General features: G+C 37.2%; 1 protein-coding gene across 1 annotated transcript in view; it reads left to right on the top strand.

Moving 5' to 3' along the window:
* Window positions 1–26240, top strand: part of DPP6 (dipeptidyl peptidase like 6) — a 993205-nt gene that overhangs the window by 830136 nt on the left and 136829 nt on the right. Inside the window, exons 11-14 of the mRNA XM_044677974.1 lie at window positions 17669–17792; window positions 19662–19700; window positions 21815–21922; window positions 25568–25659. Coding sequence (XP_044533909.1) covers window positions 17669–17792; window positions 19662–19700; window positions 21815–21922; window positions 25568–25659 — 363 coding nt within the window. The remainder of the gene's footprint in view (window positions 1–17668; window positions 17793–19661; window positions 19701–21814; window positions 21923–25567; window positions 25660–26240) is intronic.

The raw sequence follows: 26240 nt of genomic DNA, 5'->3' as shown, positions 1-26240 counted from the left end.
TGTTGATATCCAGGAGAGGAAAATGACAATGCAGAAGAGAGATTAGATTTCTACTGTTACTATTTTGCCCTAATAGCCTTAATCCTAGGGCTAGATTTTGGAAAGAAAAATGATGAATTTGATTTTGACTTTGATGTTCCTATTGGGACCTTCAACTAAAGAAGTCCAAGCACAGTTGGGAATGTGCAACCAGAGTTAGAAATAAGGGCTGCACATATATAGTTTTGGCACTGTCTGCAGAGTGGTAATAATTGAAGTCATTGGAGTAGTTGGTATTGACAAAAGAAAGCAATTTATTCATGAGCCAATAGGAAACCTTTGAAGTAGTTTGAGTAGACAAGTAAAATGATTGGATTTTCACAGACCAAAGATGAATCTGGCAAGAGTATAAAGAACGTGTTGGTAAGGGAAGGAAATTATGAAGTAACTGTTGAACAAGCCCAGAGATAATTTCTAACTATTCATCTCAGTAGCTAAGCAAATCTTTTGTTCCATTTATTCTTTTTTCCCCAACACATTTGTAAAAACCTTTGCCCATATCTTGCAGTCCCAAGAAGTGACAAATCAACTCAATACTAATGAGAGTGACATTACTTTATATGTATTTTATGACAAACAAAGGAACTAATTAAAATTGACAGACCATCCTCTAGGAAAAATCTTTGTGAGAACATTTAAGTGTCCTTTTTAGCTAGAACCTCATGGGATTATGTGAAATCACTTCATTTCTCAACTGGACTCAGTTTTACACTGTGTATATGACCTATCACTCTTCCTAGCAGTAAAAGGCATGAAGCTATTCTACTTGAGAGAGAGGATTGGCTCACATTTGCATTTTCATTCCCAGGACCTACTACCAGGACCTACTATAAAGTCTGACACATAATAAACAAAAAATGTTTATTGATTGATGTCAGAAACCACATATGTATCTATATATACATATCCCACTAATAGGCTTCACTGTTAAATATATTGAATGTTGAACAATTGAATGAATAAATGAATGAGAAAGTAGTAGATAACTGAGCTGCTTTAGGGGAAAAAAAGCATTTCTTCTTCTAGGAATCCTTACTCTATGGTATTTTGATACTATCTTTTTTTTAATGTAAGAATCAGACTTTTCAGAATTCCTTCTGCCCTTCTTTTATGCTGATTCAAATTCTGTTCTTCCCTCAGTACCTATTTACAAACTTACTTGTTTGGGGAAGCCATCCCTGATGAATCCAACTGCTCAAAAATTCTAAAAGGAGTCATTAATGGTTCAGTGTCACCCACAAGCCAGGTGATCCAGGATTTCTACTGTTTTACATCTTCACCAATGGCTCAAATAAAGCCATAAATAGCATGATTATCAGGTTTTCAGATGGCACTAAAGTATAAGGAAATTGCTAAGCCAATGGATGACATTCAGGATTCAAAAAGATCTTAATAAAAAAAAATTTAATAGCTTAGACCAGTGATGGCAAACCTTTTAGAGACTGAGTGTCCAAATTTAAATGCTCATGCCGCACGTGAGCCCCCCACCTTACCCCAGACAGAGGAGGGAGGAAAAGCTCCCATTGGTCTGCTGGGCAGAGAGACAGATCATGTGAGAAATGTCCTCAGGTATGGGTGGAGAGGAGAAAGGGAGCAGCCTCCTCTGGCATGTGTGCCATAGGTTTGCCAACAAGGACCTAGACCATTGGACCAAATCTAAGATGAACTTTAATAGTGAAAAATCTAATTTACTACAGAATAAATCTATGGTGCAATTTAATAGAACATCTTTAGGGGCAACATGGAGTAAGAGATGGCGGGCTGTCCACAAAGTCAAGAAGACCTGACGTCTGACATGTACTTGCCATGTAATATGGTAAAATAATTTCTCCTTTAAGTTATAGATAAATTGCTGATCTGCACTGATTAAGGGAACTTTCACACCAGGAGTTCTCAACAATAGCGAAATCACAGGCCTAGACCAAAGAAAATGTAAATTTTGTATTTGAGGTGTTTTTTTTTTTTAATCAACTTCACAAGTTAGCAGAGAAAGGTGTTGCTAGATGGCAGTTTGAGGGGGGGAAATATGGCAGTTTTAGTGAGCTAACAGTTTAATATGAGACAACAGTATGCTCCAGTAGCTAATAAAGCTAATGAAATCTCAGACAGTATTAAAACAAACAGTGCCCCCCTACCCAAGGAAAATGCTAGTATCACTGTCCACTGCCCTGGCCAGACCATATCCATAGTGTTATGTTCTTTTGGAATGCCATATTCTAGTGAGAGCAATGACATACATCCAAAGAAGAACAATCAAAATAGTCAATAAATAGCTAAACCTTTATTAGGTGCCTACTATGTGCCAGGCAGAGGGAATACCAAGACAGAAAAAAATGAAATAGCTCCTGTTCCCAAGGAACTTGCATTCCTTGAATATCAGGAGAGGTAACATGTACATATGTAAGGATATAGAGAAAATGCAAAATAAGGTATTGGTACAGGGTATTAAGAGAGGAAACTAGCAATTGAGGGGATGAGGAAAGCTTTTGTAGAAGATGGTGCTTTACCTCAGTCTGGAAAATAGTGAAGGATTCTGTGAGGTTGACTTGAGGAAAGGGGAAATGCCAACCATGGAGAATAGCCAGGGCAGTGGTCCAAAGATGGCATTGAAGTGCCTAGGATGATTAAGAACCTAGAGATCATGTCATATAAAAATGAGACAAGGATACTGGAGATGTTCAGACTAGAGAAGAAAAGACCTAAAAAGGTCATGATACTCTCTTCAAGAATTTGAAAGGCCATTATGTGGAAGAGAGATCAGACCTATTCTGTTTGACTCCAGAGAGTAGAACTAGAAGCAATGAGTAGACATTGAACATGAAAAGATTTAAGTCTGATGTAAAGAAAATTCCATAATAATTAGAACAATCTAGAATGAAATAGGCTAGAGTCAGTGAGTTTTTTCATACTAAAGGGATTCAAGTCAAGACTGGATGACTCTTTAGTAGGTATATTATAGAACATGTCTTTTTTCAGGGATGGATGTGATAAAAGGCTCTCTGAGGGCATCTTCTAATTCTGAGAGGCTATTTTTTGTGATATTTCTAAATCTATGTATATGTTTTGAAAGGCCCTCTCTTGTGCCCTGGACCATACTGTTGCTGTCATGGCTCTTTCCTTGGGAAAATTTTTAAAATAACCTCTGAATACTATGAAAAACAGGAAATGTTTGTGTCTTCTATGAACATGCCCCCTAAGACCTCCAGAAACTCAAACTTCTTTGTTCTCAAATATACAGTTCAGAAGGGAGAGAGAGGCTTTTTTCCCCTGTACTAAATCAGACCTTTTAAACTTTTCTCTTTCCTCTCTTCATTTCTTGGGGTGGGGATAAATAAAGGTTTAATTTCCTGTCCTATGTTCACTCTCCTTGAAAATCCTTTGGAGTGTATTTTTTCTGCTTTCTGCCTTGGAGACTCTGTCTCTGAAACCTGGGAGGATCCTGCCGCTTGTTATTCCAACTCTGCCCTTGCCAGATGATTGTCCACATTCTACTAGAAGCAACTTTATTCGTTGTAGAACAAGAAGGAGATAAAACAAAACCTGACAGCTGGCTTACTATATTCCTCTAGTCTACTATAGCAAATGATTCCCCTGGGAGTGAAAGTGGGTTGAATTTTATACTGCTAAAGGTCTGGCTGCTGCTGGGAAGTTGGGACAGAGGAAAGGAGAGGCTGAGGATATGACCATTTGGAAGCACATTCTCAGGGTGATTGGGCTGGAACACTCCAAATTTGACACCAACTCCACACTACAATCTCCTCACACTCAGTAGTTCTCTGGGGTAGATTGTGCTTTTCTCTTTTGTTTATAGTCAGTGCTACTGTTTCTCACTCATTTATGATTTCTCTAAGCATTCATTCAATAAACATTTCTTTAAATAATGTGATAAGATATTTAGCAGAGGTATTGCTCTGCATTTATCTTACTGTATGCTTACCCTTTGTTTCTTCTAAGGACAGTATTTTCAGTCTCTCCAATATGATGGACTGTGTGCCTTTAATGCAGGTTTTTTTATTTTTAAATTTCAATATTTTCTTTTTTTTAGAAAAATTTTCCATGGTTACATGATTCTTGTTTTTACTTTCCCCTTCACCACCACCCCCATATCCCACACACATTTCCACTGGTTTTAACATGTGTGATCAATCAAGACTTATTTATATATTATTGAGAGTTGCATTGGTGTGGTAGTTTCGGGTCTACATCCCCAACCATGTCTGCATCAACCCATATGTTCAAGCAGTTGTTTTTCTTCTGTGTTTCCACTCCTGCAGTTCTTCCTCTGAATGTGGGTAGTGATCTTTCTCATAAGTCCCTCAGAATTGTCCTGGGTCATTGCTTTGCTGCCAGTATAGAAGTCCATTACATTCTATTTTACCACAGTGTATCAGTCTCTGTGTACAATGTTCTTCTGGCTCTGCTCCTTTCACTCTGCATCAATTCCTGGAGGTCTTTCCAGTTCACATGGAATTCCTCCAGTTTATTATTCCTTTTAGCATAATAGTATTCCATCACCAACATATACCACAGTTTGTTCAGCCATTCCCCAATTGAAGGGCATACTCTTTCAGTTTTTTGCCACCACAAATAGCGCAGCTATAAATATTTTTGTCCAAGTCTGTTTATCTATGATCTCTTTGGGGTACAAACCCAGCAATGCAATAGCTGGATCAAAGGGCAGGCAGACTTTTATCGCTCTTTGGGCATAGTTCCAAATTGCCATCCAGAATGGTTGGATCAGTTCACAACTCTACCAGCATTGCACTTTAATGCAGTTTTATCTAAAGTCTAACTGTTCCCATTCCTCCTGCACTACACATACACACACACACACACACACACACACACACACACACACACACACTCAATCACTCACATTCATATTCTCCCTCTTTCTTTCTGAGTCTTTGTTTCTTTCTGTGGATTTGTTTTTGTTTGCTTGTCTGTCTGTTTCTATCTCTCTGTCTTTGTCTCTCACTCTGTGTGTGTGTGTGTGTGTGTCTGTCTGTCTGTCTGTCTGTCTGTCTCTGTCTTTCTCTGTGTCTTTGTCTCTTTCTGTCTCTGTCTCTGTCTGTGTTTCTCTCTGTGTCTCTGTCTCTATGTGTCTATCTGTCTCTCTCCTCTCTCCCCTCTCCCTCTTTCCACCTCCCTTCCTCCCTCCCTGACCTCTACTTTTTCCCTGCTCTCCTCTTTCCCCTCTCCCCTGTCTCCCCACCTCCCCATCTGGATCCATGATACAAGGGTCAATTGTCTGTCTTAATCTATAGTTCATTTCCACTGAATCTCCCTTGCCAGAACCAGAATAAATCATGTGACATCATAGTAAAGCTGAGGACATTTTCTTAAGGCAAAATGCAAGGTCAATAATGATGAGTTAAATAAAGCATCAAACACTCTCACCACCCACTTCCCAAAGCTCTCAGCTCTGCATCTATCTCCTGGGGTTCAGACCTAGTCTCAACTCCTGTCCCTGCTAAACGGGAGCAGCATATTTTGTCCTTCATCTCAAAATACTGGATTAGCACACACAGCATCAGCTGTACTGAGTGACCCCAATTGCTTGGCACAGGAACCTGCCAGACATTAAGACTGTGGGCTGTTCTGAGAATGTTTCTTGTCTGCACAGCCTTTAGACCAACAGGATACCAGGGCCCGTTCCCAGCCACTATTTCCATAGCATCTCTCTCCACCTGCCCCAGGATTCTTTAACCCTATGTCTTCTCTTCTCTTCTCTTCCATCCTTACAATATTCCTATCTCCTTTTCAATTGGGGTGTACTGAATGCTCCTGACTTATGTGACTCCCAAAGGGAATATAAGACTGATATCTATAGTCCTTTACATAGATATTTATAATAATATATAGTAATAATGATGTTGATAATTTAACAATATTGTGCATTTATTAAACACTTACTGTGAGCCAGATTGGGGGATGGCAAGGGAAAAAGTCCCTGCCTTTGAGACTTTCATATTCTAGTGGAGACAGTATATAAACAACTACGTGCCAATAAGATACACTTAGTTAGAGGTAATCTCAAAAGAAAGGAATTAGATCAAAAGGGAACTGGAAAAGGCTTCTTGCAGAAGGAGAAAATTAGGTGAGATTTAAAGGAAGCTAGGGAAGCCAGGTAAGGAGAGGATGGAAAGCATTCCAAGCATTGGGGGAGTTGAGGAGACTAGAGGCAACAAAAAGGCAGAATCTAATAATAAAATGTCTTGTTCAAGGACTCGTAAGGAGGACAATATCACTAGATCATAGAGCATCTGGAGAGGAAGGGAAGGAAAAAGGAATACTCATTTATATAGCACCTACTACTCGCTAGGTACTATACTAATATCTCATTTGATCATCAAAAGAACTCTGGGATGTGCTATAATCCCCATTTTCCACTTAAGGAATCTGAAGTTGTATGTCTTGCCTAGGGTTGCATAGCTAATATATTTTTTTAAAATTCTTACCTTCTATCCTATCAGTTCTAAAGAGTTTGCTAGGCAATTGGGGTTAAGTGACTTGCCCAGGGTCATACAGCTATTAAGTGTCTGGGGCTGGATTTGAACCCAAGTCCTCCCAACTCCAGGTCTACTCTCTATCTACTATGCGAACCTAGCTGTCAGGACATAGCTGAATAGTATCTCAAATTAAGACCCAGGTCTTCTTGACTCCAGGCTCAATCCTATATCCATTGTTCAACCTAGCTGCCTTTGGAGTAAAGTATAAACAGATCAGAAAAGTAAGAAGGGACTGGATGATGAAGGGCATTAAAAGCCAAAGAGAGGGTTTTAAATTGGGTCCTAGAAGTAATTAAAAGTCAGAATTTATTGAATAGGGTGATGTGATATGGTCAAGCCAGTGCCTTGGGAAGATCCCTTTGATAGCTGAGTAGAGGATGGACTTAAAAACAATGTTACACTTGTTAGATTAAAGCATTTGTATTTATTTTCTTCTTCACTTTGGATGTATGAACTATTATGCACAATTATAAGTAAATGTATTAAGAGACATCATCATTTCAAATTGTTTATTGGCAATTTTAAAAGTATATATTGGTCTTAATAAAATCTTTACCTTCCATCTTAGAATGAATACTAAATATCAGTTCTAAGGCAGAAGAGCAGTAAGGGCTAAGTAATTAGGGTTAAGTGACTTGCTCAGAGTCACAAAGTTAGGAAGTGCCTGAGATCAAATTTGAACCCAGGTCTTTTTGGCTCCAGGCCTGGATTTCTATCCCCTGAGCCCCTCTGATCATAATTATTAAAGCTCAAAATGATTCACCTAAGGGAAAACAACAAGGTTACCATTTCAAGCAAGGCCCTTGTTATCTGAGACAAAAGAGGTCCAATCAAATTGGAACTCTTCAAATTTCAATTTATTTTAATTAACTTTAAGAAATATCCAAATTAGTTTTGACCTTATCCATCAGTATTGTGGTCTAATTTTCCTTTTCTAAAAGGTAGAAACATTCCTTATCTGTTTTCAGGTTTTCCTCCAGATGTAAGACTGCATATTTGGGATATTCTTGTGATTTGGGGCTAGCCGTAGGCAAAATCAGAGCTGAGCTTGGGCAAAATGGTGAGGCAGGCAATCCAACAAACTTTTATTATGTATAGCTCTTTTACAGTGACTATGAAAGACACCAAACCTATCCAGAGTGATGTCCTTGCGGATACTATAATGAAATGAAAAAGCCTTGCAGCTGCAGTTTTCTATTTCACAGCCAAGCACTTTAAACAGAGACAATAAAATTGTTATGATGGCCATAAAAATGTTGTTAATGGGCACAACTTACACCTCTTTTACACACCCTCCATAAAAAAGTAAACAGTGGCAAGGTCTTCCCTGGATGGGTTTGTTCACAAGGTATTCTGAAGAACTTTATTATTGAGGAGAAAAGGCTCAATTTAATGATTTCTCTTGATAACCTCTTACATACAAATTGGAATGCTGGAATCAGGCAATATCAGTTAATCCATAAGCATTTATTAAGCATCTACTGTATACTAGGTGCTGGACTCACTCCTGGAGATACCTAAATTTTAAAAAAATGATAGTTTCTGTCCTCAGGGAGAGAAATCTTGTTAGTTTCATGTTTGGTTTCCATGAGGGTCATTCAGACAAAATGACATCATAAAAAATCTATAAGACATTCTGAATGGATGCCTCAACCAAATGGAAACAGACCTTGTCTCCTACTCCTAAGAGTATGTGTGTGTGTGTGTGTGTGTGTGTGTGTGTGTGTGTGTGTGTGTGTTTTAAGGGAGGAAGAAGAGGAATATGGTTGACATGTTCTATTAGAAACTGTCTCAGGAGTCTTCATAGGCTGATTCCCCTCATGAGACAAAATTCAGTCTTGGACATGCTGCATCTGACCCTTCCCTCCCCTCATGCCCCTCTACCTTCTTTTTCCCAATGGTATTCCAAGATCTTTGGGTTTTAATCTCTTGGATTCTGTGAAGTCCTGTCATTGATCTTGACCTGGTTTTCTGACTATATCCTAGATCCAGGTTTGGATCCCATGCTCACACCTGCCAATATTGTCTTTGCCTCTAGACCTGTGAATTATTGTCTGCCTGATTGAGAAATGACAGAAATGGATGAAAAGAAATCTTTAAAGATCTGTTTCTTTCTTTTATTCTTTTTTTTTCTCTCAAGGTCACAAATATCTATATGTCTGTTTATTGAGAGAATAATCATTACCAATATCAAGCTACCCTATTAGACCATAAAATAATATGTTTCTCCACCCACCAAGACCAAGTGTATGTGATTCCATGTTGATCTTTCAAAATAAACAAAAGAAAAACCACACCAAGTCAGCTCATAACCCTTTAAACCCAGTTCCCTGCTTTTGATAGGGGCATCAAAGCCCTCCTTTGTGAGAGAGCTTAGTGATTGTTGACCTGCATGATATCTTCAAAAGTCAGTGCGTGCCTCATATGAACCCTGAGAAAAATAAATACTGTTTTGGGCAGCTAAATAGCACAGTGGGTAGAGAGCTGGCTCGAGAGTCAGGAAGATCAGAATTCAAATCCTGCCTCAGATATTTATTATCTCTATGACCCTCTACAAGTCACTTTCTCATTCTGCCTCAGTTTCCTTAGCTGCAGTCTCTTTCTTCATCTATAAAATGGAGATAACATAGCACCTACCTCCAACCATTGTTGAGAAGAAAGGATTATATATTATTTATAAATCAAGAGCTTTAAACCTTAAAGCAAAACACAAAGTGCTATGGAAATGCTAGGTATTATTATTTGATGATGATGATGATGATGATGATGATGATGATGATGATGACGGTTAAGGATAGGGTCTAGACCTGTGATTTCTTTAACATAAGGTACTTCAATTTGAGGGGACAAATGCTTTGCCAGGGTCACACAGCTAACAGGTGTCAGAAGTAGGTGAGACCCAAAGCCTCCTTGCTTTACACCTAGTTTTGGAGTCAGGAAGACCTGAGTTCAAATTCAGCCTTAGACACTCCCTAGCTATGTGACATTGGACAAGTCACTTAGCCTTTCTTTGCCTCAGTTTCCTCATCTATAAAATTGAAATAATAATAGCACCTACTTCTTACAGTTGTGAAAATCAAATTAGACAACAGTCATAAAGTGCCTGGCACAATGTATGCATTATAAAAATGTTAGTATATTATAATAATAATAATGTTTGGATGCATATATCCAGGAAATAAAATTATGGAATAGTTAGGAGCTCACAGTCAATTATATGAGATTGTTTAAAAGTTAAAACCAGAGCATGTTTCTTTTAAATACTATATTTTTGAGCATCACTACAACTAACTTATCTTGATTGATATCTATTTACATCTAAGTTACTCATGTTGAATAAAAAATAACCATTTTTGGTGATTCCTTTAATATTTGTATCTCCTACACCAAGCAGAGTGCCTTGCCTATGGTAAACACTTAAAAATACTTTTTTGTTTATTTAGCTTTTGAGGTTGTTATATTATTTTTAACTCTCCATCAAGATTCTTTGTCCATTCCATCTCATTCGTTTTTCTTATTGCATTATACAATGGTTCTTTTATGACTTGTACTTTGTTCTTCTTACTCTGATTTTTATATTTATTTTTTTGCTTTGCATTATTTCATAACGTTCTTTCCAGATTTCTTTATATTCATCTATTTCTTAGTCTTATTTGCATTATAATATTACATTACATTTATGTACCACAATTTATGTGACTATTTCCCTATTATTGGACATTTCAGCTCCTTCTAGTATTTTGCAATTACAAATAATGCTGCTATTAAAATCATTGACCATAAAACTCTCTTTTGTTGTTTTTCTTAACACTTTCATGTTATAATTTCAGTGATAGAATTATTGGGTCAAAGAGGAATTATTTTTATAACTTTTACTACATACTGCCAGAATGCTTTAGAGAAAGATGCCATGCATTTGCAATCCTACCAGAAATTAATTACTATTTTTACACAACACTGTCAGCATTTAGCTTCATTATTATTAATTTTTTATAGTTTTATGGGTAGGATGTTGTATCCCAGTTGTTTTAATTTGTATCTCCTTATTAGTGATGTTGAGTATTGCAAGTAATTACCAGCATTTCTTCTTTTGAAAAAAATATTTTGATTTTTTATCCATTATGAATTGCGAGTTCCCTTTGTGAGCTTTTAAAATGCCTTATATATATTTTAAATGAATTTTTATCTGTTTTTCCATAAATATTTTACTGATTATTTCTTTTATTAAATTTTTGTTGTTCAAGTTTCTATTTTAAGTGAATATTTAAGTGAATGTATTGACTCTTTCCTTATTAATTCATTCTAAATATTGAATAGAAAAAAGTAATCTAACTTTTGAAATTAAGATAAAACAGGTATCTCTTCCCTGACACAAGGGGGTTAGTGAAATGGGCCCCCATAATCTGGAAAATTCGTGTAAAATTGCTATAAACATCCTTGCCATCCCAATGCAGTGTGTTGAAGTGCTATTCTTCTACTGCAAATTTAATTATAAGAAAAAAATTACATAGCTGTTCATTTATGTTATTGAAGAGTAAGCTCCTTATTTTACAGGCATTAGATATGAATATATATATTTTATGTATTTAAGAGTTACAGAACCTTTAAAGATATTTCTACATTTTTATCCATTGTGTGTTGTCTGCTGGTTTTCATGTTTTTTTCATAAACTTTAACTTTTTGCTTATTTTAACTTTAAAAAAGAAACTGTATATTAATGATATTAAACGATGAAATTCATTTGTATCATAAAATACTATATATTTTAGGTGTTTCTGAGTTTCTAAACTTTTTCTTTGTTGTTTGCTGGCCTTTGTGTATTGTCTGTGGCTTCTGCCAAACTCCGAAAACATTTCCATTTGATTTCTTCTGCTGACCCATGAAATTGTGATGGGGAAAGTAGTGATATAGAAGGCATACCTCTAGTATTCTATTTTCCTCTGTCTTTTTATCACTACTTACATTTAAAACCAGAAAGTGTTTCATAGAGCTACTGATGAATATTAGAGTTGGAAGACCCTTAGATATAATTTAGTCAAACATCATCTTCCCTACTCCCCTCATATTAGACAGATGAAGAAACTGATACCCAGAGAAAAAAAAGCAATTTTTCCAAGGTCACATAATTATTTAGTTGTACACCAGGGACTAGATTACAGAGCTCATTTAACTATACTATCTAGGCACTCTGTATCCTGTTCTGTTAATCTAGGAAGTTTATATTTTCTAGAAATATTCATGCAATTCATTTACAATTTTCTGTTTTATTTGCATATAAGTGGGTAAAATAGTTCCTAGTAATTTCATTTATTTCTTCTTTATTGTTATTTTCACTATACTTTTCTCCTTTTAAATAAATGACACTATACTTTCATTAACAGTAACTGAAAGTATTCATTGCTGGGACTTAAAAACGAGTTTTGTATAAGAACTAAAGGAGCTAGCCAAAGTCCTTTAATTTGAAACTTTAAGGAGGAAAAGTCAAAATGTTTAACTAATGATGCCCAAATGAACATGCAGAGAGAAGGTAGGATAAACAAGGGGAAGATACTAGGGCATCATCAATCTTCTTAATAGGGGAAGCAGATGGTACCTCCAGAACTAGGCATTAGCCAACAGCCACAAAACAGGGTAGGGAAAGCAGAAACAGCCAGAGATGTTGCTAGAGAGCCTTAGGCATATGGAGATGTTCAGGATATGGCAAGATGAGGAAGGCCCAACAGTGTTAAGAGAAGCTGTCTTTAGGACTTGACACATCATTTCACTGAGTTCTCCACAGTTCATTGAGTGAGAACTCCTAGGTCTATTATCAGTCCCTGCATTTGGACAGTTCAGAAGTGCTGAAAAAGGTCAGATCCCTTAAAGGAGGGCTAAGGGTTGGCCAAGCTTGTAATTCTGTAGTGCAGCAAATCGGTCAGAGCCTAAGGGTTCAAATAAACAAATATCCTCAGGTAAAAACAGTGTTCAAACAGGCTAAAAGATGCCCAAGAAAGTTTTTTAAAAAAGTAAAAAATGTTGATATCTTCAAGGGAAAACTAAGTTTCAGTGACTACCAGAAGATGAGAGAAATATGAGAAAGGATATAGAAAAGAATTTAAAAATATTTATTTTGTGCTAAGCAACAGAGACACAAATATAAAGGCAAAAACAGTTCCTGACCTCAAGGAGATTATAATTAAAGGATAGACTGTAGAAAGGATGAGTAGTGGTCAAGGAGGAGTTTTATAAGATTACTCTATTAAAAAAAGGAATAATATGGAAATAAGTTTTGAGTGATAATACATGTATAACCCAGGGGAATTGCTTGTCAACTTTGGGAGGGGGTACCGAAGAGGGGAGGGGAACAAACAGTAATCATGTAACCTTAGAAAATGTTTGTGTAAATGTGTTACTAGATTAAAATAAAGAAAATAATTATTTACAAAAAGAAAAGAAGGCTAGAGAGTACAGAATGAAGCTAATGACTACTTGGTATAGTGGGTCAGGTGGAAGCAGTGTGACCTATACGTAACAGTCTGTCCAATTGCCAAAGGTACTTCAGGCATTATTAGTTCTTTCCGACAATGCTTAATGTAGAGAAAACTGAGGAAAAATGGTATCTTCAAGGGAAAACTAAATTTTAGTGACTACCAGAAGATGAGAGAAATGTGAGAAGGAAACTAGAAAGGACAATGAAGGACAATGAGGCTTGTGGGGCAAGTCAGAAGATGGAAGCCAAAACCTCTAAATCAGGGGTCAGCAACCTTTTTGGCCGTGAGAGCCATAAACGCCACATTTTTTAAAATGTAATTTCATGAGAGCCGTACAGTGCTCACAATGCGAGCTCCTGTAACAGCATCTGAAAAAAAAATTGACTTTATGGCTCCTGCAGAAAGAGCCATATCTGGCCCTCAAAAGAGCCAAATTTGGCTCGAGAGTCATACGTTGCCGACTCCTGATCTAAATCATGGCCACACACTGCCTTTGCTACTGATCACACAACCTGGTGCTGAGGTCCTCAAGCCAGAGCGGGCATTAAGGGAAGTCTTCACTGGTGGGAAGACTGAACCTGGAAGAGGGGTATGGTAGCCATAGTACCTTGGTGGTGGTGGCAGTCCAGGGACAGAATGACAGTGGACAGGAAGTGTCATATAGATGGTGGGTGTGAACAATGTCCTCCATTTCCCCTTACTGGGGAAAGCCCTCTACCCCTCATTAATGCCTGTATTAATAATTTTTACTCGTGGAAATGAAAACTTGAACATCCAGGGCAGCAACCAACCCTAAAATGACCTGTTAGCAATCTTGGATATTTATCAGAGTAGTCTTCTAATTAAAATACATAAAATATGCCTTGGGAAAGGGTGAACACAAATAACAAGGTGGGAAAACCAAGCCCAGTCAAATGTTTGTGTTATTTAAACTTAATCTATAATTGTTGCAACTTTTGACAATAAAACAGATTAGGCTTTTTCCCAAAGCAGTAGCTATGAATATTCAGTTTCTAGCAATAAAATAGATCACAATTACTATTCACATTATTTGTTTTCTATCTAATTTTTTACCTTGAAGTGTGAGCAAATGCTTTTTAAATAATTTCATTTTCTGGTCAGTTTCTTGTAGTTCTTGTCATAGTCCATAGTGGAAAAAAATCTCTATTTTTTCAGGCTTAGTCTTTCTCCGCCAAACTTGTTATGCCCTATCATACTTCCTGTCTCCACCTTGTCTCTTTGTCTTCCCTGGTATCCCCTCCATTTTAAGGAATCTTCTGGACTAGGAACATCTTCCTCACAAAGATAAGAGCCCAGCAATGGGTCAAGATACTGGTGGTATTGGAGAGATATGAGTTAACCTTTAACATTTCCTTAATACTGTTTGGGACTGTTGTGAACAAAAAAGCTATGGTGTAGACCAGGGACAGTTTGAGTTAACTTTACCCCCAGGTGGCTTGATTGAGGACTCACTTGAGGGCCCTTTTGAGCAAGAAGGTTGTAAAAGTGGCACTCAAGACTTTGTTAGGGAGCTTCTGACAACCCAGGTGATATCCCTAACAGCTGCTTTTAGCATCTACTCATCCTTTCTATGTTCTCTCCCTTAATTATAATCTCCTTGAAGTCAGGAACTGTTTTTGCCTTTATATATGTGTCTCTGTTACTTAGCATAAAAGAAATACTTTTTGATTCTTTTCTATATCCTTTCTCACATTTCTCTCATCTTCTGGTAGTCACTAAAACTTAGTTTTTCCTTGAAAATATCAACATTTTTTCTCACCTTTCCATACAGTAAGCATTGTCAGAAAAGACTAATAAATGCCTGAATTATGGACAGACCTTTACATATAGATCATAAAAGCAATACTTGAAACTAAAGTTTGAGAAAAAGGAAGAAAATCCATCTTGCTGAGTTGCACAAAGGAGGAAGACAATCTAGGACAATGTACTGGATAGTTTAATTTATGACCTTTTCTTCCCTTATGATTGGGATATTATTGCTGCAGATTATGGTGATCGCAAACTGAGGAATAAACCATTCCTTCCTTGCAAAAAACTTCTAGAAGTTCTGGGGGAGACTGAGGCACAATGGAAAGAATTTTTGCTACATAATTCCTACCTTGTCTGTGGGGGCACAGGAAGCTAGAAACTCATATCCGTGGTAAATTGCTTGATGATTTATTTTAATTTCACTCTTTTCAAGAGAGGGTAGCAACTGAGAGAGAAGTATACTCTGTCCCTATTACAGGAATTTTACAAATTCAAATTTTCCTCCAAACAATATTTTCCCTTATTGTTTATTGTCCTTGTTTTTTACTTATAAATTTAACCACAATCTCTACTGATATAAATGAAAATTTGTTAGCCACCAGCCCTGACATGTGGGTTAATGGTTAAAGTTTTCTTTGCCACTGAGGAAACAGACATTTTGTCTTATCAGTTTGGGCTGAGATTGAGGAGTAAGCATTTAAATCCCTCATGGAGAGAAAGTATAAATCAGAATAGTTTTCTACAGTAATGAAAGAAATCATTAAGGCCATTCAGGTGTAAACTGATACTCTGGGCCCCCACTGTCTGAAAGCCAGATGTTACTTTCTTCCCATTGGGTTCTCTAGAACCCTTAAAAAGCTAGAGTTGGGAAGGGGGTTTCTCTTCTCTTTCACTGGCTTAAGTAACCACCTATTTTGTTCCTTCAATTTTAGGGATCCCCAGAATCCCAATTCTACTTTACCACTTAACAGTGAGATAATCTATTGCTATGAATGTTATTAAATGTTTATTTCAAAGATATAACACAAATAAACATTCCTCCATGCCTGTGGGGCATATTCCTCCACCTCCCCCAAACCATCTCATTTTCTGTCTGAAACACAGGACCTAAGCACAGAGGAAATGGTAGCCTTTCCCACATCCAACTTAGTGCAAAGTGCTCGTGCTATGAATGAATAAGTCTTCTACCTCTGGATGCCACTGGAAAAAAGATAATGAGATAGGTTTAAAGATGCAGCCAATTCTGACTACATGGCAAGTGGAAAGAGACTATTCCCATCCACATTATAGGCTAATTACAAGATGCCTTCTCCCAGAAGCAAGTACCTGGTATCTCCCTCAAGGGTACCTCCATCATAGGTAACCTGAGTATGTGCCAAAGCCGTGTTACATGTATGTTTTTATTATTATACCTAGAACAAAGTCCAGCAGCAAGAATTAGAAAGAGAAATTCTATTTAAAACCACTCTAAGCAGTATAAAATACCTGGGAATCTACTTGCCAAGGCAAACACAGGAATCATATGAACACAATTACAAAACACTTTTCACACAAATAAAGTCAGATGTAAACAATTGGAAAAATATTAATTGCTCATGGGTAGACTGAGCTAGTGATAAAAATGACAATCAAATTTATAAAGAACTAAGAATAATAAGAATATTATTATACCTAGAACAATTGTTGTTATTATTATTATTTCCCTCAAACTCCCATCACAAATAAAACTCCTTCTCCCTTGTCTCTGTACATTTTGGGGCTCTTGCAGGATGTATCACCTCCCTCTTATTTCTCTCAGATTTCTCAACTTCAAATGTAGTGCTTCTTTGACCTCTGGGTCAACATCTGGTTGTGATAGCTATTTCTGGGATCCTTAGTCCTGGCATTTTTCGCTAACTAAAAAAAGGAGACAACAGATTACCTGTAGTCCATCCTTAGATCTAGAATGATCTTCCTCCTCACTTGTCCCTCTTAGGATTCTTGTCCCTCTTAGGACTCTTTGTCTTCTTAAGAGATCAGCTTAAGTTCTATTTCCTATGTGAAGCCTCTCCTTATTTCCCAGCTATTAGTGATTCACAACAAAATTATTTATTTATGTTGTATGTACTGTGCATTGTTTTTCTGTCTTCCTGTTGTTACTCCCATGGAATTTAAGTTTTCAAGGACAAAGAATATCCCCCCCCCCAACTTTGCCTCCCACACCTAGACAAGTACCTAACAGATCAGGTTCTCAGTAAATGCTTATAAATAGATTGATTTTTATTCTTTCCAAAGCTGATGGTAAGAAGGAAGAGGAGAATAGAGCTACCCTAGTCTAGAAACTTATTTTTTTGTTTTAATGTCTAAAATAATATGTCATTGTAGCCAAGCGTGGCTTTTCTCTAAGCTTTGTCTGATTTTGTAAAATGTGTGGCCTCTCTTTCACTTCTCTCTTTGCCACTCAATACCAGTGCTCTGATCCAGGGTATTCAATGCCTGTAGTGTGAAAAGCAAGTGAGCAGAACAAACCAGGTAGAAGCATTTTACACAATATACTTGTCCCCCTTCCCAGGTGGATTGTTTACAGAAAACTTGAAGGAATTTGTATGTTTATCACCTTCTTTCAAACTGAATCTCTGGGAAATGCTCTAAAGAACATCTCATCAATAGCTTAAAGACACTGATCTGGGCATGTTACTTTCAGACCTGCAAGTGAATTGATCACCCATCAAAGCAATAAAATAATATCTGTACTTAATACTACAGTCAGAATCCAACTAATGATCATTATTAATTTCTAATTTTTAGCTCTGCTAGTGAAAGTCCCACAGTGATTATTTTCTATGCAGCAAGAGAAACATGCACTTCTGTTAATTCTGAGCTTTTTCATGCTTTCAGGGATTACTACATAACTATGGTGAAGTGGGCAACAAGTACCAAAGTAGCAGTGAACTGGCTGAACAGAGCCCAGAATGTATCTATTCTCACACTGTGCGATGCCACCACTGGAGTTTGCACAAAGGTAATAAGAGCACTCATCACTTACCTCTGGCAGCTAAGCAAATCAAACTACATCAGAACCATTCTTATTCTGACTCAGGCATTCATGTGAATCCATTGGTTAAAGTCCCTTCAGAAGGTCGCCCCAGCAGCAGGATCCCTATAGTTATTCCACTTATTGAATGAGCTTAGGAGTTGTGAATAATAAGGTTTATATCAGAGCAATTTGCTATCAGAATAGTTCTTAGAACCAGGCTGTCACTGGTAAGTAGACTGTAGGGAAACTTTTATCCATGAGGCTGATGAATGACTATGGGCACTATTAGGAAGATGAAGAGAAGGAAAAAAGGGGATGTGAAGAGAGAGAAATTAAAGTAAGAACTCTCCATTGTGGGGAATTAGTAGATCAAGTAAGCATAACCTGGGTCTCTTATCCTTGGACATAGCTTAGGCTTTTCTCTTTTGACACAATTTTTATTACATATCAATGTACATATATCTTAGCTTTCAAATTAGCTGTAAGGTGATTAGTAAAAGTTCCCTAGAAAGGTAATATATTGGACCTCTGGTGGTTAGTAGTTTGAGAAACCTTTTATTACAAAGATATACAGGATAATTTGGGAAAAAAAAATCAACAGCCCTAGTCTAGTCAATAGAACAGCTCTCTCAGAAATGGGGGGGAAACAAAGGGAATCCTAGTAAACAGCTTCTTTTAACCATCATTCCTGGGTTCTGCTTCCTAACCCCAAGAGGATGATTAGCCCTGACAGCCAGTTAGAGTGGAAACACTGGAAAAATATAAATCTCTCACTCCAAATGACCTACTCCACCTTTAAACTTGGGGGATGGAAAGATCTGAAAAAGTTGCTGTGCCAAAGACAGGAAATGCTGACTAGAGGAGTGATAAAGGAGACATTAAGGAGCTAAGGTATGGAGACATAAAAGTGTTTTCCTTATAAGACAAGGATTCTAAACTGATTCCTAGGAAAAAGAAACCTTCTTGGCAGAGTAAAATCGAGGCCATCTATATCACAAGTGGTATCCAATGACAGAATCCCAGGTGAAATAAGACTGCCCAGTAGGTAATTGCAGAACAACCATTTCATTCTACTCTGCCATGTATTTCCACAAGCCACATGGGTTATTTGGCTGTCTGTTTTTATCTTTCGGGGAAAAAAAAAAAAGAAAGATGAGATCTTCCAGGAACTTGAATCTGCCCCTCATATTATGTTTCCAGATTTAGGAAAAGAAATCAGGTCAGAAGAATCTAATTTAGAGGTCATTCCCCTTGTCACTGGAAGGTATCCACTAGGGTTTCTAATAGCCAAATTAGTGTCAGGAACAAGCTCTTAAGCCTTCTTAATGATGTTGTATCATACCATAGTAGCTGCACCTGTTTAGATATCTACAATTTTTGTCAGTTATTTTCTCAGATCAGCTTCCAGCATGTCTTCTCCCCACCCCTAAAGGTCTAAGATGCTGGGACCTCCCCATATGAATGCAGAGATAGGCACCCCACAAGCTATCTTGTTCATTACTAAAATGGCAGCATTTTACAGTTGCATTTTACAGGAAATGGAGTGGATTTCTGAGCATGTCTACAAAATGATGCATGTCAAATGGTGAAAAGCCACCTGCCTGGAAGCAGAAGGTTTTTCTTTCTTGCTAGGATAGGAGACAGACCTCCCAGGACAGTGATACATGTGTTTAGCCCAGAGCCACAAAGACGGAGAAAGAGGCTGCTCTGGGTTCACCTACTCACCTTGCATGGCTCAGCAATTCTTCTGTCCTTGTGCAGCTTCTATGTAGATGCAGTCAAATTGCTTTCTGCCTTGAAGAGCACAGATACAATACATGTAAAAATCTCTCTAATGCTCTTATTTTATTTCAGAAACATGAGGATGAAAGTGAAGCTTGGCTGCACAGACAGGTAACTATTTTTGTACTATTCACCATTTTTACTACTGAAAGCTACATATCCCTATAGATTGATATGGCCCAGACAATTGGTATGAGAGGTCAAAGCCCATAGTATCGTTGGCAGAGAGTTAGAAGGGGTCTTAAAGCTCTTCTAGTCCAGTCCCCTCATTTTACAAGTGAGGAAAGTGAGATTTGGTTAGATTGTGATTTGCCCAAGTTCACAAAGGTAATGAATGACAAAGCTAAGATTTGAACCCAGGTCCTCTGACCCTCGGTCCTCTAAGTGTTTTGCTTGAGCTCTGAGTTGAAGTGACTTGCTTCAGGTCTTAGAAATATTGTATGAGCTGGGTTGGGCAATTTCTAACTCATCATACTGATAGATCAATAGAAAATAATCAATTATGGACCCGGATAGCAGAAAGTTTTGAAAGTATAAAGGCTCTTTGCAGTTTTTCTCATGACAGAAATTTCTTTTCTGTCCCCTGTGCATCAAACTCTACCAAATGTAACATCCCTTAAAGAGGGAATATCGATGAATATAGATAGAAAGATGAATAGATGAGGAAACTATTCCATGAGCTTCCCCTCTCCCCAGGTATCCCTAACTCAAAAAGAACTTGAGACTACAATGTAAACTAAGAGAGACTAAGAGAGATCATAAGCCCGGGGGGGGGGGGTTAGAAAATAAAGTCTAACTTAAAGGAAATAAAATTCTGGAGAAAATTAGATTGATTTGGGTTTTTTCCTATCTAAGATCAATCTATGTACTTGATTAAGGTTTTAACTACTGACTCATAGTTTAGTATGTAGTCTTTAAGGACCTGATTGCATCAGAGTGCATATTCCCTTGACTGATATAAATCAATCCATTTCCATGCCTTAGTAGATAGTTTAGTGCACTGTAAGGGAAAAAATTCCCACTTTGCACATTATTCTGCAGTGAGGAGCCACATTTTCAAAAGTCTTACCTTCTGTCTTAGAATTGATACTAAGTATTATCCTTGTTATATTGTATTTCAATTTTTTTAAACCTTTACTATCTGTCTTAGAATCAGGTCTGAGACAGAAGAGTGGCAAGGGCTAGAGCCTTCCCTCAGAGATTATTTCCATTTTATTATACATAAATACATATATGTATAGTGTATATATAACATATGCACATATATCTACGTATATCCATACACATACACATATGAATCTACCTTACTTAATCTGGTAAATTTACATCATAGATGTAATCTTATGCTCCATAAAAATAAAATTAGGCTATAATTATAAAAAATACTTCCTGAATCATTTACTTACTAATTTTCACAAGGAAAATTACTTTTTCTGCCCAAAATCCAATTTTTTTCTATGTCACTAAGGGATATTATAATTTCCAACTCCTGAGTAGAAACTAGAAATGTGTTTAAAATGACAAATTAGTTGTTGATTTCTTCCATTCCCTCAAATTTCAATGTTATGTTTCCAACTAAAAAGATAAAAATAGATTTTTTGCAAACTAGCTTTTTTAGGCAATCTTCTATATTAATGAAAATTTAATGCCACTTTCATCACATACTCTCTTATGTCTTTGAGCATTCCTTATGTGTGTATTCATTGAATTCTGAGAAATGAATTGGCCTCTAGCCATCTGAGGCTTCTATTTACCACATGGACTCACTCCTGTTTACTCAGACCTGTTAGAATCAGATATTCAACTAATTGGTGTTCATGGATGGGAACTTTTAAACTTCAGCTCCACAGAAGCTATTCCACGAGCCTCCCCTTTCCCCATGCATCCCTATCACCAATCAAAGAGAGCAAATCAACAGGGATGCTGAGAAATGACTACTAATTATTTGGGGAGGGTCATGCAATGTTGGAGGTATCCACACCTCCGGAATTCACTTTGAATTTTTCCTGTTACTATTTCCCTTAGGAGGGAAAAATAATACTGTAAATATGAATACAGAAGTTTTTTTAATGGGACAATAGATAACAGAGAAGCATAAATCATACAATTGCCTTTTTTGAAGAAAACAGGAGTATTTTTTTCTTTTTCCCACCCAAAGCATTTTTTTTTAACCGCTTCAAAGTGAAATGTACTCCCTTGCTTATCTGGATATTTGCCTCCTACAGAATGAAGAACCCATCTTCTCCAAAGATGGACGGAAGTTCTTCTTTGTTAGAGCCATTCCCCAGGGAGGACGAGGAAAGTTCTACCATATTGGCATGGCATCTTCACAGGTAACAATATTCTGTTATTAGAATGATATCTTGCTAGTGCATTGCCTGCTCCTAATGATTGTGAATTAGGGAGGAAACCATAGTCCTCTCAGGAAAATGCCTTTACTTCATGCCTAAAATTCCCCAGAAGAAGGATCAAGGCCTTTATACTAGATTCCCATATTTAAAAGGAAAAGTGGGTATAATAATTTCCTTAAAATGTCCATTTACATGAAGCTTATGTAAAATTCTAGAATCATTTGCAAAAAAAGCAGAATTGGAGTTTTTAGTTTTTATAATTTTATTTACTGAGTTCTATATTTAATTTGACAAACTCTTAACTTTGTGTCCTTTCCATATCTGTTGAGTTTATATATGTTTCACTGCACCTTCTTCATCTCTTAGGATCATTTTCTACTAACACCACTTTCCCCCTTCTGTCTATTGAGTAAAGTTTTTTGTTCTGATTCTCCTCCCCCTCTTGAAGCAGCCTTAAGATTTATAAAGCACATATTATCTCAGTTGATCCTCCTAACAATCCTATGAAGTAGGTACTTAGGACCTCTTTATCCCCATTTTATAGATAAAGAAATCAAGATTCTAAAAGGTTTAATGTTTCCCCAAGGTCACACAACTAGAAGTATTAGCAGTAGAATTCATACCCAGGTTTCTCTTCAAGTCTAGGAACCCTTCCACCTCCCAACACTGCCTGTACAAGGTTAAATTGCTGGTTCTCTGAGACGTATTCCCATCCATACTCTCTCTCATACAGTGTTTTCAACTATAGCCAAACACAGTTATCTCTTATGTTCACTTCTTTGGAATTCTCCATGCCTGGTGCCTAAAGGTGATGAAGCAATAGGTGGACAAGTAATGAGGGGACTTCAGTACATTTGAAGAATAGACAGACAGACATACAGACTATAAATAGATGAGTGATAGAGACATGGCTATAAACAAAGACAGATATAGAAATATGTAACGTAACACACATGTGGCATTTGTATTACATTATGTTATGTCATGTTATATGAGTTAATATGCTTCAGATGTGCTTATATACCTATTACACATGTGAATATGGTATGCATATATATGTATTATTATATACATATGTATATATACATAAAGAAAGAAATTCACCCACATTTTTTAAAGGAGAATACTAGAACTCCAAAACTCATTCTAAGGATGTGGCCATTGCTCAAAATCTTTCTGGAACTTCTCTTTGGGAATTGTTTCTCCATGTTGGTGGCACTTTCCTTTAAGAATTCCAAATGGCATCAATTCTTCACACTTTTAGGTGAATTTGGGTTTTTAGAGCCATATCAGTACCATGAGACTGGCACTAAAGTTGGTTGTTCTCTCCTCTAATAAGAAATGCCCATCAAATAATAGTCCTGTATTCTTACGTGTATCAAAATCTTGTTTGGCAAGAAGGCAGCTTCATAGAAGGTATTCAAGACATGATTTGATGGCAGCAACAAGATACTTAATGTGTAATTTCCGTGTTGGAACTACTTTGGAAGGAAGAATATTCTTAGGCCATATAGATTGACTCAGGCAATATGACAAAGTGGCAAAACGGCATTCGGAATCAAAGAATTTTGCTTGAATCCTGATTCAGTTACTTGCTAACTGAACAGCTTCAGGCTAGGGATTTTAAGCTGACTTACTCCATCCTTAATGTTCACATCCCTCCCCAGCCTTTAAAAAGGGGATGAGAATATCTCTTGTAGGGCTATTTTAAGGATAAACCAAGAGAGTATTTATAAGATAGCTTTATAAACTGCAAAGCACTATATAAATGAGACATTTGTTGTTATTCTACAATACTTGTTGCAAAATCCATCTCTTTCTTTTAGTCATTCAATGATCAAATGATCTTAATATGTGCTGGGCAGTGTACTAAGTGCTGAAGATACCAAGAGAGAAAAAAAAAAACATGGACTCTGCCCTCAATGAATTCACATTCCAATATGAAAGACAACATGTAAATAGGAAGTACCAAAAAAACATATATGCAGAATAGATAGACGTTCTCAGAGGTAGGGATCTAGTGTGGGGCCAAAGGATGCACTGCAGAGAGCCTCTTAGAAAAGGGGTAATTTGCTCTGTCTTGCAGAAAGCCAGGAGGTGTCCTTTTATAGTACTTCTATCCTTCCCTCTGCATCTCAAAGACATTTCTTATCTCATTGACTCATGTGTTGACCATGGCAGTTTCTTTATTGATATCCTCTGCAGACCTTCATCTCTGGACTTACCCAATTCTTAATCAACATGTATTTATTGAATACCTGTTATGTTCCCAGACATGCACTAGGCACTAGAGATGATACAAGAGAATTATAAGAAGTGGCATTTGCCCTTAAGGAGCTAATAAATTCATTGAATCCATTTTTAGAACCAAAATTTGTTCTTCATGGATCAGTCCCAAACTGCCCTCCTTGTTTCCTTTCTTCAAAAAAAAATTTTTTATTATGAACTTAACAATTAGCAACAAAAATATAACATACTAATACCATCAAAAATAAAAAGATTTCATGTGCAACTGAATTGGTTGCTTTTTAAAAATCTACATTAAATTTAATAATATAGTAACAAAATCACCCTCTTGTGTTCTTTTCAGTGCTTTTTGGCTTCTTCTCTGTTATTTTTCATGTTATGGTGCCCTGGGGGTTTTCCCCCATGTTTCCCTCATTGCTTTCGATGCTTATTCTAGTTCCTGACATAACTTGTTTGTGCTTTCTCCCTACGCACCTTTCTCCTCCATCTCTTTATCCTCTACTCCCTCCTTTCTTCTGTCTCTTACTCCCTCTGCCTGTGGTTTCTTTCTATGCTTCTCTCACCCTCTTTTCCGTCTTCCTCCCTGTCTTCCACTCCAGAAAGCCCCAGGGTCTTTGTCTTTGCCCCTTCACCTAATTTAATTATTGCCAACAGCAAACCAGATTCCCAAAGCCCCTGTCTTCCAGAACAGCTTGCCTATAACTCTGCACCTCATTGCCTCTACAGCCCACTTCAAATCACTGTGGAAAACATCTTTCCTGTCAAGCTTGTCTCTTCTCTCTCCTTCTGGGGTGATTTATGATTGCAATTACACTATTTAACTCTGTAAGGCATTTAGAAAGAAATGGCTTGAATGAAAGCTGCAACATTCAATAATGTTGTATTGAACTACCCTGATACCTACTGGCAGAGAATGCCAAGAGAAATGTCGCCTGACTTCCCTTCCTCCCACCTTTTCTTCCTCCTTCCTTTTCTCTCTCTCACATTGTATATCATCAACTAATCAAAGTACAAATGTTTATTGGGCCCCAGCTTTGTCCAAGATTTCAGAACCCACTTACATTCTGGTTATGTGCCACAGTACAGGCTATATAAGACAAAATGGCATATGTATGGACAGTAAGTACTCTGGGAATTTAGAGGAGAAAGAGATCGCTCTGGTGGGGTGGGGAGGATGGTCAGGGAAGACTTCATGGGGATATTACTCTTTGAAAAATTTATGATTCTTTTAAGTGGAAAGATGGAATTGGGGACAGTCCATCTACAAAGGGAAGCCATGCTTCCACTGAGCTGGTATACAATATGCAAAAGTGTAAAAGCAATAGTCCCCTGTGCGTTTCTTTCCAGTAACAAGGTCATGTTCTCATTTGTGTGTTTTAGCCAAATAGCAGCAATGACAACCTCCAGTCCATCACCTCAGGGGACTGGGATGTGACCAAGATTCTGGCCTATGATGAGAAGAGAAACAAAATGTAAGTAAAGAAACAGTGACCAGATCATGTGAGCTCTTTCAGCATTAAGTTACTTCAAAGGTTAATGAAGATACATGGAATGCCTTTAAATCACGCTGTACTCAGATGCTCACAGGCTCACAGGACATGAAGCCTGAGCCATTATTTCATTCCCAAACCAACATTAGCTCATAGAATCTCAAAGACATTTTTTCTGTAGAGTTTTTTTTTCTGTAGAGTTCTGTCTTGATTCCTTAATTTAATTTAACCCCATCTTATCAGCAGATTCTATGAAGTGAGAATCTTCTTTTTGTATTAATACTTTACAACCATAGTTATGGTTTCTTCATTTTAGGCAAAAATCAGTCATTCATTCAGTAGGGTGCTAGGTTCCATTAGGCAAACAGTATAAAACATATTCTCTACCTTCAAGTATATTTTGTCAAGATTTGAAGGAAATCCCCATCTAAACTCTAGTCCCCATGTATCTTACTACCCATTTCAACATTTTGTGCCACTACCATCCCCAGTGCTTTTGTTCTCTCTCTCTCTCTCTCTCTCTCTCTCTCTCTCTCTCTCTCTCTCTCTCTCCTTCTCTCTCT

The sequence above is a fragment of the Gracilinanus agilis genome, chromosome 5 (assembly GCF_016433145.1).
Source record: "Gracilinanus agilis isolate LMUSP501 chromosome 5, AgileGrace, whole genome shotgun sequence".
NCBI classification, from domain to species: Eukaryota; Metazoa; Chordata; class Mammalia; order Didelphimorphia; family Didelphidae; genus Gracilinanus; species Gracilinanus agilis.
Note: the sequence above shows the minus strand (reverse complement) of the source record. Positions and strands in the feature narration are given on the sequence as shown.